General features: G+C 32.9%; 1 protein-coding gene across 1 annotated transcript in view; it reads left to right on the top strand.

Annotated features, from left to right (window-relative positions):
- Nucleotides 1–14,321, top strand: part of LRBA (LPS responsive beige-like anchor protein) — a 613,453-nt gene that overhangs the window by 478,703 nt on the left and 120,429 nt on the right. The window contains exon 47 of the mRNA XM_045552108.1: nt 4,763–4,915. Within this exon, the coding sequence (XP_045408064.1) occupies nt 4,763–4,915 (153 nt within the window). The remainder of the gene's footprint in view (nt 1–4,762; nt 4,916–14,321) is intronic.

Below are 14,321 nucleotides of genomic sequence, written 5' to 3'. Positions count from 1 at the left end.
TTCATTATATTGTTGATGAGGAAAAAAATCAATTCCTGGCTGGGGCCACTGTGTTTGTAAAGTTTGCATGCCCTCCGTTTCTGCATGGGTTTTCTTTTGGTACTCCGGTTTCCTCCTAACATCCCAAAGATGTGCATGTTAGGTGAATCGGCATGTCTGAATTGTCCCAGTATGAATGAGTGTGAATGTGTGGTGAGTATGCCTTGCCATGGAGTGGTGTCCTGTCCAGGGTTGGTTCTCACCTATGCCTTCAGTTGCCATGATAGGTTCCAGCCACCCTCAACCTTGAACTGGAATAATTGGGTGAATATCTTACTTGTTTTTGTTAATCTTTCTCAAATGTATGTATAGCTCATAGTTACTTCAATATTTAATATTAGAAGTGTTTTAGGTCTTTATTTAGAAGTTTGGTGATGTTTTTGTGACCATAAATATGCCAGGACAACTTAACTCTTGTTTATATCAATTAGCCTATGGTAAAATTGGTTTCGTTTTATGTGGTTTCACTTGAAGTTGCAGTTTCTAAAAACCTAACGTCTAAATAAGGATTTACTGTATAGATGCTTACTCTCTTACTAATTTAATTGTGCTAATTTGATGATATCCTTTATAGTGTATGTAGAATTTTCATAATCTCTCTCTTCAATGTTAACTTCTTAGAAACATTGTCCTGTTTCAAATTCATGTTAGAAGACCTCAGTCTCAGGAAGCCTTCAGTTTAGAAAGAGATTCAAACAAACTGACAATTACAGTATAGATTGATGAGTTCTGTGTTAGGAAAATGAAATGTATTATGTTCTCTGAGCTATAGCTTTCTCTGACCACCTCAACTTTTAGACATAATTTTCTCTTTTGAACTTCTAGAATGCTGTTTGTTTCTACAGCTTGTTTTCTCTTAATAGATATATCCTTTTACTCTTACTTACTAATTTAGATCTTTATTCTGTATGGGGTTTCTGTTTGTCATGTTTCTGTATCCCAAACTGTAACATAGTTCTCTATAAAGAGTAAAAATTAAATAAATTTTTTGTGATGATGTGTTATATCACCCTTCATGTCTACCTAAGGCTTAAATCAAATAATCCATTAAGAAGAACTTCTTAATAAATTTTATTCTTTTAATAAAAGATAACATTTACATTTGTATTTCTGCTCATAGTGAATTCTTCCTACCATTTTGTTTTCTAGAAATATATTATCAGTTAATATACTGGTAACTTTTTACCATTATTGAAATAGATATAAAAGATAACAACTCAATATATAAGAAATGTCCCAATTTGAATTCAACCCTTCTTCATATTAGGCTGGTGAGAAATTCACTCATAGTTATTAGAGGGTTAGGGTAGGGAACACCTTTTCTCAAGGCTTGAATGAGAATCCAGGCTTATGGGACACCTAGATAATTGGCCTTATGTCTTTGGTCCATCTTGTTCATTAGTCATATCCACATTCTCTAAGATACATGGTCTTTTGAAGGCAGACAGCTTGCTGATTATACCAAGTTTGTGTTAGGAAATATTTGCTGATACCAAAAGCCCTGGTGCCAAGGGACCAGCTTCCTTAAGTGAACCATGCATGGAGCCACCATGTACAGTAAGCAGATTGTTCTCTACAAGAGGACACTTGACTAAGGGAAAGAATAGGAGCTGAAATCCAGCCTGTATTCACTCCATTTACTAAACTGAGTTTCCTTGGGCTACATTAGCCTACAAGTGTTGCCTTTTTCTAATTCATATATATATGTGTATATACAGAGAGACAGACAGACAGACAGACAGACATGTAGTGATCCTGCTTACTACTCCGCATCCCCAGGACTCCAGTCTAACCTCTTCATCCCTTTCCTTTCTCCCCAGGCCAGAAAAAGCTGATTATAGATTTTGAGAAACCTGCCTCTCTAATCTTGGGGAACATCTTATGCCTCTCCTTTGGCTTCTGTCTCTTTAAAAATACAGACTTTTTGACACCTCCTTTGCCCAGACACCTTACACAATCTGTGTTTGCTTTAGACTTTTGCAAAAGGCAGAAAACCACGCCTTCAAGAGGCCTCTGCTCTGGACCTTACAAATGTTTGTGAGGAAGTAAACGCCTATCTTAAAATAACATTTATATAAAATGTATCTTTAGGAAGTCACAAATAAAATCTATAGTAATTAAATGGAAAATTGCTGGTTATTACCTCCTTCCCAACATGGTAGAAATTGTATAGTTGAAAGTTTAACGTGGTCCAGTAAGACTTAAAAGTTTGAAATTGCTTTCTTTGTATCATTTATTAAAAATTTCTTTTCTTAATGTATATTTTTGCTCCATTTAACTTCTAGTTACATTAAGTGAATTTATATTTAGGATAAGGTATTAATATTAAAGTAATTTAAGTTCATATTAAGTTTATATGTTTAAATAAATGGTGCCAGGAACAAAATATATTTCTCTATTAATTGAGTTTAGAACTTGTAAAAAAAAAAAAAACCTGTGGAGAATATTTCTATTTTGAGCAAATAATTTTTTTGTTAATTTATTGAGTAACTCTAATAAAATAACAGATGTAGAAGATGGAGAATATACAAAATCATATATTTTGGTGGTATACATTAGAAGGATTGAAAACTTTATTTTTATGACAATTGCTATGAAATGTCACTTGTTACATTCTGCTTTCTGGAATTGGTCTCAATAAAGAATACTTTTTTGGCATAGTTTTTCTATGTAATATATATCTCTGATTTATAATAGTCATTTGACTGATCTCCCAAATTTTAAAACTCAGGGGAAACCTAGCACCTAAAATTCAGCCACTGTAAATGTTGGTTTGAATCTAGCAGAATTATTACACAAGAGCATGACAGGTATAACAGGCAAAAGAAGGGCAACATCCTCTAATCATGAGATGGTGTCGGTGGGGATGGAGGGAGGCAGCAAGTATTATTGAAGTGAAAATAATTCGTATTTAATTAAACCAAATGCTGCTTTTGATTGTAAATAAACAAGGAAGGCATGTTCCTCCCACTTTATTGTAGAAGATGACCTGGGTATAGTAACATTCCTCTTCAATAGCTCAAATATTACAAAATGAAAATAAGACATTTTGGTAAAATTTCTCAAAGTTGGAAATTAATTGAATGCATACTTTAGCAAATTAATATGAAAAAGTTATAAAGTGACTTATCAAGTAAATAATAATTATAGCATTTAAATTTTTTTTGGATTAACTTTATTACATAATTACTATATAGTGACAGATATGTATACTCTATATATAATGTATATGTTTTCAATAAAACCAGTTGTTTTCTCATCATGAAAGAACAAATTTATATTTAGTTTTTTTCTTTTTAAAGTATCACTTGGAATATATGTTAAAAACTTATATTTAAAATGTTTAACTCTGGGTATACTATATAAGTAGAACCTAGGCTTATTTGGTGACTAAGGACACAGGCTTTAGAGTTAGACAAGTCTTGGTTCAAGTTCCAAATTTATAACATATCAGCTGTGTAACCTTGGGTAGGTTACTTAACTTTTTTGATCCTTGGTTCATTTTTAAAATGGAGATGATTGATACCTTACCTCATAAAGTTGTTGTGAGGATTAAATGTAATAAGATTTAAGAGTTTATTTTAGTACCTGACTCATACCATGCAATAAATGTTAGCTCAAACAAATTGGATATGGCTTTTTGCTACATAAAATAAGACACATTTGTCTTTCTCCCTTTTGTCAATTAGGCTTATATGCACTGTTTTCAAAGATGACAATCTTAAAATTTTTGTGTGATCACTGTCTAATTTCATTTGTGGTTAAACTTTTAACAAGGTTTTTTTTTTTTTTAATGGTTCAGTTTAAATGATTTTTAAGTCTGATGATCAGGTGGTTGTCAGCCATTTGGAGGACAAGCTTATTTCTGGCCTGCTTAGTTAATTATTGTGATTGTAAACAAAGGATGTACAATTCAGAGTCAGGCAACATTTCACATGGATGATGGAGGTGATAATAGCTTAATTCCTGCTGGATCTTTTCTCTCTGCTCTGGCAAGTTCATATTGACCTTGTCCAAAAATCTGATGACCTCCCTATTTTACTCAACTGTTTGGAAAGCTAGGCCTGCCATAGCTGGCCCTGAGGGGGTATCTGAAAGACCACTGAGCCACTGACCCATGTCAAGACTGGATTTTAAGTCCGATCTACAGGGCCTCTGAAATAGTTATATATGGGGCTCATTGCACACAAAAGCCTAAACGGCTGCATTTTTCTGCTTATTAAATGTCCTATTAAAGTGTACTTAAAGTGTTATCATTGAAGTTATATATTTAATTTACCCAGTTTCTTATGTAGGGGACCAAGGCAGTGGCATTTTAATGCTTATGTTATAAAAGTTTTGCTTTTTTCCTGGTAAAAATTCCATATACCTCATAAAAAAATTTAGTTTAGGCTGCCATTGTTACAGCATGGTAATCTGTCTATATCTGTCCAAACCTCAATTATTACTGAAATGTTGGTATTTAAGAGTTTTGAGTTCAGACGTGTCATGAAGGAAAGCCTATAAGATGTATTTATACCAGTAAGGTGTTATTTAAATTTGGTTGGATAGGATCTGTCTACCTTAATATAAACTTTGTGATAGGGGTATGATGTGCAAAGAGAAAATAATTTCTTTATGTTTATTTTGTTCTTCTGCACAAGAGAAAATGATCAGGTCCTTTTGAATGTACAGTCAGTATCCTACAGTTTATAATATAACATTGTCTTTTATTTTTATGTAGGAGTTGATCCCTGAGTTTTATTATCTCCCTGAGATGTTTGTCAACTTTAATAATTATAATCTTGGAGTGATGGATGATGGGACAGTCGTGTCTGATGTCGAACTTCCTCCTTGGGCCAAAACCTCAGAAGAATTTGTTCGCATAAACAGATTGGTAAGATAGTAATCATCTACTCTGTCTGTCATGAGCCTTTTCGCAAAGCATCTTTCATGTGTTGGTGTGTAATCATTAACCCTTGCTCTTCTGGACAAAGCTGTAGTTGATAGGAATAACAGAAAGTGATGAAATAGTTCAGGAATCATCATATATACTTCATAAAATATTATTGAATTGAAAGGTGTAGTAGTTTCTTTTATTCTTTTATGTAGAATTTAGGTCATGTTCATATATACATGATAATTCAAAATTATATGTGAAAGTTATAAGTCAAACTAGAATTGTAAGCTTTTTCAAAGGTGGGGTTTTCCTGCCAGGAAAGGAACATAATTTTGTGCTTCAGGTGAGAAAGCCATTACACATTTTGGTAATAGAAACAAGATTTTCAAATTGCATCCTATATCTATGTTTTACAGGAAATCTTTACATAATATTTAGAATATGAAAACTTAAAAACTTAAAAGCACAGTAAATTTGTGCTTACATATAACTCTTTAGTGTTCTATTTAGTGGACTCTTTAATGTCCTCCATTGTATGAATTCTATATTATTTTGTGAGAAATTAATATGACTTTTCTTTTTTGCCTTTATAAGTTTCGTGGAAGTTTAGAATAAGGAAGCTTTATTTTCAATATTTAAAAGTAGTATCATTACCATATTCTATATTAAAATGAAATCTCAATTGCATTGTATTTTAAATTTACAATTAAACAAGGGCAATTATTGCATTTTGGTTTTTTAGGTGACATTTCATACTTTCATACCAACAATTATATTTTAATCCTATCTTCCCGATCCTTATTATAATCTCATTATTACTGAAATTTCACATTTTATATATATATATATACCGGAAGAATGCAGGGGAGTAGAAAGAATATAAACTTTGAAGCTAGACCAGATTTCCCAATCCTGTTTCAGTCACTTTACTGATTATGGGACCTTAGGAGTTTAACCTTTATTAGCCTTGGTTTCTTCATTTATAATCTTGAAATTAGGAGTATAAAATTGTAATTATGTATGTAAAATACCTAGAATATTCTCTGCCTTACAGTAGGCACTCAGAAAATAGTGCCTAATATTATTGTATCAGGTACATGTTACATTTTACTTTTACTCCAATTTTTAAAGATGCCAAGTTTCTGTGGTGAAAGTGAGAGACTAAGACAAAGCTTAGCTCTGAGAGATATTGACGGAGATGTCTTAAATGTGGCAGTTGTCTATGGTTATATGGTTTTTTTTTGTCCCAGGGGTCATAGAAGTGAATAAACGGTACATTCCTACTACAACTTTTTTTTCTTTCAGTGCTTGTCTACCCTTTTAAAACAGGTTTATTAAGGTATAATTTACCTACCTTAAAATTCGCCTTTTAAAAACTGTATAGGCTGTGCACAGTGGCTCACACCTGTAATCCTAGCACTATGGGAGGCTGAGGCAGGAGGATTGCTTGAGCTCAGGAGTTCGAGACCAGCCTGAGCAAGAGCAAGACCTCGTCTTTGCTAAAAATACAAAAATTAGCCTGCTGTGGTGGTGCACGAGTCCCAGCTACTTGGGAGGCTGAGGCAAGAGGATTGCTTGAGCCCAGGAGTTTGAGGTTGCAGTAAGTTATGATGATGCCACTACACTCTAGTGGCATCAGGGCGAGACTATCTCAAAAAAAAAAAAAAGAAAGTGTACAATTCAATGAGTTTTACTAAATTTATACAGTGTGTAACCATCACGACAATTTAGCTTTAGAACACTTATATCACTCTAAAAGTTTCCTTGTGCCTCTTTGTAGTCAGCCTCTGCTTCTACTACCAGCCCCAGGCAACCACTGATTCTGTCTCTACAGTTTTGCTTCTCTAGAAATTTTATATTAATGGAATCATACAATATACAATATGTAGTCTTTTTGTGCCTAGCTTCTTTTACTTAGCATTGTTTTTGAGATTGATTCATGTTGTTACATATATCAATGGTTAATTTCTTTGTATTGCTGCATAGTATTCCATTTTATAGATATACCACATTTTGTTACCTTTTTACTAGTTAATGGACATTTGGGTTTTTTCCAGTTTGGGGCTATTATGAATATTTGCATAGTAAGTCTTAGTGTGGATGACTGGTTTCATTCTCTTGGGTAGATTCATAGGAGTGGAATCCTGGATCTTATGATAAGAACATGTTTACTGTAACATTTTATATTCCCACCAACAATGTATGAAGTTCCAGTTTCCATAACCTTGCCAAGACTTGGTATTGTCAATCTTATTTAGCCATTCTAGTATGTATCTCATTGTTATTTTAATTTGCATTATGCTAATGATGAATAATGTTAACCATCTTTTCACAAACTTGTTACTCATATGTATATGTTCTGTGGTGAATTATCTATTCAAATCTTTTGCCTGTTTTTTTAATTGGGTTGTCTTTTTATTATTGAGTTGTAAATGATCTTTTTATATTCACCATAAAAGCACTTTATCCAACATACGTTTTGCAAATATTTTTCAACTAGTCTTTGGCTTGGTTTTTCATTTTTTAATGGTGCCTTTTGAATTACCATTTAAAAAATGTTTTGAGTAAATATTTGATATAAAGTAATTACATAATTATGAAGGTATAAAGTATCATCCCCATTTTTGAGGAATATATTTTAAAAAATAAAATCATGTTCTGGCCATTTTATTATTGACATACTTTTTCTCAAATATAACTTAAAATTTTAAGTCTTGAGGGAGCCAGTTCTCTATTAATCGTTACCATAATTAGAAATTATTAATAGTAGAAAGAGTTGTTAGTGTGCTTATTTCACATTAAAGGAGATCTAAGAGGCAGAAACATTTATATAAGTTATATTTAAAATTATTCATAAATATTTTGATAATTAAAAATTTTAATTGTACAAATTGAGGTAAGCTACTCTCCTGACAGTACTTCCAATCTTGATCCCTACTGCCTGACTTCAGAAGAGCCAGGTCTATTTGGAATGAGTTTATAAGGGTACCAAGGAAAAGAAAAGATTACAATTTAGCAAATTGTTTTCCAATCAGATTTGGATTTGGGGTACCCATTTTTTAGACTTCAACATTACTATGAAATTATATACAAAATAATAATTTACAGTATTAACTGCATATTTATTATAATACATTATTACTTAATGTTTTTCCCCCAGTGATTTCTACTCCTTAAGTTTTACAGATGTTTTCATAGTTGAGGCTCTGAATTAGCTTACATTCCCAGACAGAACTATTAATATATAAAAATTCACTGCAAATCCAATGCAAAGATAGTTTAGAGTTGAATATGTCACTGATGATTTTAATTTATAATTAGGAAAAATACTTAATTTTGCCTATGTGTGCCTTTATGAAAGAATTTAATAACTCATTCATTTATTCAAAAATATTTATTATATACCTATGGTAAACAAAGCTTTCTCATAGTACATTTTATATTGACTCATTTTATAATTTCCTGTTAACTTTCTATAAATGATTAAATTGTTAATATGGTATTTTATGTACAAGTTAGCATGTTATCACATAAGGGTTTTATCCTCCTCCTCTTTTTGGTTTACCTCTTCAAGTCCGCAGATTTTATGCAACGATTGTAGCTCATGAAATGCATACTACTTTGATCTGTGACCTTTTTGTGGTGCTAATCGGGTTCCTGATATCATTATACCTTACTCATTAATCATATTTCCTGCAGCACGTCAGACAGCCAGACAGCACAAGTCCCGGTTTTCAGCCCTCTGTTGGCAGGTTTCTGCTTTTCCAGATTATTGCAGACAATACTTTGGCTTCTCATAGCCAGAGCCACATCAAGCTGTGTGTTACAATTAAAGTCAGATGGTCCTCAGGTTGAACAGGGATATAGTGTTGCAGCTGTCTCTCTTCCTGGAACAAACCAGCATCAAGAACAGATGATCTATAGGACAGTGAATAATAACAGATTGTACAATACTCACTTGGTAGCAGTGGATCACAGAATTAATTCACTGACATACTCATTTTAAAATACCCAGCATGTCTTTTTTAAGTATTTGGTTGTCTAAATATTAATTCAAGGAGATAGGATATTTTTAGAAGCATGATTTTGATAGTGGACCAGTAATGCTACATTTTCTATTTGTATTAGAGGACTATAACTGCTATCTTATCTAATATCCTCAGAGCTTTTCATCCTCAGAGATTTCTTTAAGTAATGAAGATCTAATGTGGGATTGGTAAATTGGCTAAGTAATGGACTTATGTATAGAAGATAATATCCTACATATTTTAGAAGGGAAGCTCACCTAAGTTTGATTAGCTTTTCCAGGCAAATAAATTATATTTTCTTTGTTCTGAACAGTTGAAATCAGGGTAAAATTGAAGCAGTCTTAATTATATCCCTGAGATAAGTCTATGTTGTTTAATATTGCCTGAACCAGGGAAAAAACATTTTATTCCAAATACTACTTCAGAAATATAAATGAGAAACAGGCTTTCATGCTTTCAAATAATATAAAAATGTATGAGTTCAGAATGCTCATCATCTGTCTGTTAAAATATAATATCAATGTTTTGAACCTATATTATATTGCTTCTTTTTTTTTTTTTTTGAGACATAGTCTCGCTCTGTTGCCCGGGGTAGAGTGAGTGCCGTGGCGTCAGCCTAGCTCACAGCAACCTCAAACTCCTGGGCTTAAGCGATCCTACTGCCTCAGCCTCCCGAGTAGCTGGGACTACAGGCATGCGCCACCATGCCCGGCTAATTTTTTTCTATATATATTTTTAGTTGGCCAGATAATTTCTTTCTATTTTAAGTAGAGACGGGGTCTCACTCTTGCTCAGGCTGGTCTCGAACTCCTGACCTCAAGCGATCCACCCACCTCGGCCTCCCAGAGTGCTAGGATTACAGGCGTGAGCCACTGCGCCCTGCCTATATTGCTTCTTAAAACCATCAAATTTTAAGTTGAATAAAAGACAAAACCATACTACTACTCTGATCACTAATGATAGAGCTTTTTTTTTTTTTTTTTTTAAGACAAGGTCTTGCTATGTTGCTCAGGCTGCAGTATAGTGGCTCAATTATAGCTCACTGTAGCCTCAGACTTCTGGGCCCATGCAATTGATAGGACCCTTTCTTTCCACTTTGTCGACTGGAACATTTTATTTTTGTTGAAGGAGGTATAATTTATTGAAATTATAATAATATTAATTCATTTATTTAACATATATTTATTGAGTGCCTTGTGGACCAGCACGTTAGACTTGGTGAATAAGACAGACAATAAAATCATGTTTACTTTTGTGTATCTTCTGTAGCTTTTGTCTTCTTTACTATTTCATAGTAGTGACATGAATAGTCACCTACTTGAGAAGGTAAAGAATAATAATTAGTATGTTGTCTCCTTTCCATTGTCATCAAAGATTATATGGACAAATTAAGAGAGATGTTATCCTTTTATAGTATTGCCTGACAGAAAAAAAATTTAGATTTTATTTCTTTATCAACTTTGTTTTTGTCTAGTATTTGCTAAAATTTAAATCTATTCAACTTAAACCTTCATAGATCTTACATCTCTGAGTGAATTAGGTCAATCTTTTGCAATTTTTCCTCTGAATGGAAAATTTACAATTCTCTAGTGATGACAGTATAGTTGAGACTAAGAATCTCATGTCCAGGATGAAAGAGTATGAGGAAATGGCATTTAAAATCCTATTTCTTAAGAGAGCTGAACAGACAACATTTTTTAATTTTTGGAATTGAAATGCCAGAAGCTAATGTACTTGTTTCATACTGTTTCTCTTCCAGTTGTCTTTTCATTTTCCACATTGATAATGATGTGACCAAGAATATAAATAGCCATGGTGGCTGCAGTTGGTAATAATTATTCTCAGCTGTGGATATCTCCCCTTCCATCCCTCCCACCCCTGTGTAGTGGTCAAATCTAAATCCCTGGGGATTGTGGGAAGCTATGTATGAACTTTGAAAAATATCTAGAATTACTATTGTTTAGTTTGCTTTTAGTTCTGATACATAATTTAATGTGAAATTTTTAGTTAAAAAAGGACACCTAAATAAGTGATAAAAAGATGTATCATGTTGATAAATTAATTCCTCCCAAATATATTTATATATTCAATGTAAAAACCAATCCAAGTATCAACAAATTTATTTTGTTTTGGTGGAACATGTAAAGCTTATCCTAAAGAGCAAAGGGCCATTGTAGAGGTATTGTAGCCAGTATCTTCTGATAACAAGAACAGGTTTCAGAGGGGCTTGCTTTACCAGATATCAAGAATTCTTTTTTCTGTATTTTAATTTTAATTATTTTAGAGACAGGATCTTGTTCTATCATCCAGGCTGGCGTGCAGTGATGCAATCATAGCTCACTGCAACCTAGGACTTCAGGGATCAATTGGTCCTCCTGCCTCAGCTTCCCAAGTAGCTAGGACTACAGGTGCGCACCACCACACCCAGCTAATTTTTTAATTTTTTGTAGAGACAGGGTCTTGCTATGTTATTTAGGCTGGTCTGAAATTCCTGGCCTCAAAGTGCTGGGATTACAAGCATGAACCACTGTGCCAGGCCAAGAATTCTTTCTTATAACACTATAATAATTAGAGCAAATTAGGAGAAATAGACAAAGGGACGTGAACAGAAGACCCAGAAACAGACCAAGATGTATAAACAAACTTCATCTAGTATAGAGCTGGTATTGCAGGTCTGTGGGGAAAGGAAGAATTTTTCAGTTGAGGATTCTGAGATAAATAGTTATTTTATTAGTTTCCTAGGGCTGCTGTAACAAAGTATCACAAACTAGGTGAAAACAACAGAAATTTATTGTCTTGTGGTGCTGTAGGCTAAAAGTCTGAAATTAAGGTTCAGCAGAATTGGTTCCTTCTGAAGGCTGTGAGGGAAGGATTTGTTCAGGGCCTCTTGTTGGCTTGTATATTTCTCCCTGTTTCTCTTCACATTGCTTCCCTCTGTGCATGCCTGTGTCCAAATTTCCCCTTTTAATAAGGACACCAGTCATATTAGATTAAAGATTCCACCCTACTCCGGTATGACTTATCCTAAATAACCACATCTATGACAACCCTATTTTCAAATAAGGCCACTTTCTGAGGTACTGTGAGGTTAAGACTTCAACACAAGAATCTGGGTGGGGAGGGGATATTCAACTGTAATAATACGGAAAAAATCAGACTGGAACCATATCTTATACCACAAAGAGAAGGCATATTAAAGCTTGAAGTATAAAGGCAAAATTATAAACTTTTAGAAGATAATATAGGAGAATTTCTTTGTGATCTTGAAATAGGGAAAGATTTTTCAAACAAGAAACAAAAAGTGAAATATATGTTACATTAATTGATTATTGGACATTAAACCAACCTTGCATTTCTTGAATATGTCACACTTGAATGTTGTAGATTCTTTTGATACATACTGGATTTTTTTGTTGTTAATATTTTATGGAGGAATTATTACTTTTGAGGATTTTTGCATCTATACTCATAAGGAATATTGGTATACAGTTTTCTTTTCTTGTGATATCTTTGTCTGACTCTATTATCCAGACAATACTGGTCTCATATAATGAAATATGGCAGTGTTCCCTCCTTTATTTTTGGGAGGACTTTATGAACAGTTGATTTATTTCTTAATGTAAATGTTTGGTGGAATTTACCACTGAAGCCATTTGAATGTGGGCTTTCCTTTGTGAGAAGATTTTAAATTACCAATTCAATTTCTTTACTCATTATTCAGATGTTTTATTTTTTCTTTAATCACCTTCAGTAATTTGGGTCTTTCTAAGAATTTTCCATTTAATCCAAGTTGTCTAATTTATTGTTATAAAGTTGTTCATAGTATGCCTTATTATCATTTTAATTTCTCTAAGGTTGGCAGTGATGTTACCTCATTCATACTGATTTTTGGTAATTTTTATCATCTTTTTTTCTAGTTTAGTCTTGCTAAAGATTTGTCAGTTTTGTTGATCTTTTCAAAGAACCAACTCTTTGTTTCATTGATTTTTCTCAATTGTATTTCTGTTTTCTCTTTCATTGAGTTTTCACTCTACATTATTTCTTTCCTTCTGCTTGCATTGGGTTTAATTTACTCTTTTATTAGATTCTTAAATTGGAAAACTCAAAAGTAAAATTTGAGTTTTTCTCTTTCAATATTGGCTTTTACAACTACAAATTTCCCTTTAGGCATGGTTTTAGCAGCATCTCACAAATTGTGATATTTTGTTAGCCTGTTTTCATTCAGTTTATAACATTTCCTAATGGTTCAGTGTTGGTTGAGGGAAGAGGAGATTTAAACCCCATCCTAACTTCAAAACAGTGAGGATAAGATGGGCTTTATAATAACTGATACTGGCTAACCATATGAGAAAAATAACCTTAGATCTAGTTATCATACCAGAAACCAGGGATTGGATACCTAAATGTGAAAAAAATGAAACAAGTGCTAGAAAAAAGTATTAGTGAATTTTTGTATAATCTAGGAGTAGAAGAAATTTTCCCAACTATGTCTCAATATCCTAAAGTAATTAAAGAAAGGACTGATCACTTTGGTTACATAAAAATAGATAACTTTCATTTGGCAAAATACGTCAAAAAAGGCAATGGCAAACTGAATAAAATATTTGGAATTTAAAACATAGACAAATGGCTAGTGTACCTCGTTTATAAGAAACTCCTAAAAATTGTAGATAAATCCAATAATCTAATAGAAAAATGGGCAAAAAAATCACCTATATGCAGAAAAATAAATGTCATTGTTCCTTAAACATATGAAAAAATACTCAGCCTCACTCATAGTAAAAGAAATATAAACTACACTGAAATACATTCACCTTTCAGATTGGCAAAATTCTAAAAATTCACCAAATTAATCTGTTAATGAGGGTGTGGGAAAAGAGGCATTTTCCTACACTGCTGATGGGAATGTAAATGGCACACACACAATGAAAGGAATTTGGCAATAGCTAGCAAAATCACTTACCTATTTACCTTTTGAGCCAGCTCGTAAGTGTTCTTCTCAAAGATACACTGGTCAAAGTACAAAATAGCATATTAACAAGTGGAATCTATTTTCTTTTATGATTTTGACCTTGAAACTATTAAATGTTTTAAGATAATTTAAAAAATAAAATAAAAAAGAGGAAGATTAAATACCTAAAAATTGAAAAGACATTGAAAGGACCCTACTGTATGTCAAGTTGGTGGCTTAACCACACAGTGAAAATAATTATAGCCATGTGTCACATAGGTATGTTTCTGTCAGCAGTGGATCGCATATGTGATAGTGGTTCCATAAGATTATAATGAAGCTGAAAAATTCCTATGGCCTAGTGATGTTATAGCCTTCATAACATTACAGTGGAATGAGTTACTCGTGTTTGTGGTGATGCTGG

Source organism: Lemur catta, chromosome 5, assembly GCF_020740605.2.
Source record: "Lemur catta isolate mLemCat1 chromosome 5, mLemCat1.pri, whole genome shotgun sequence".
Taxonomy (NCBI): domain Eukaryota; kingdom Metazoa; phylum Chordata; class Mammalia; order Primates; family Lemuridae; genus Lemur; species Lemur catta.
The sequence above is the reverse complement of the archived record's forward strand: the minus strand, read 5'-3'. Positions and strand labels throughout refer to the sequence as shown.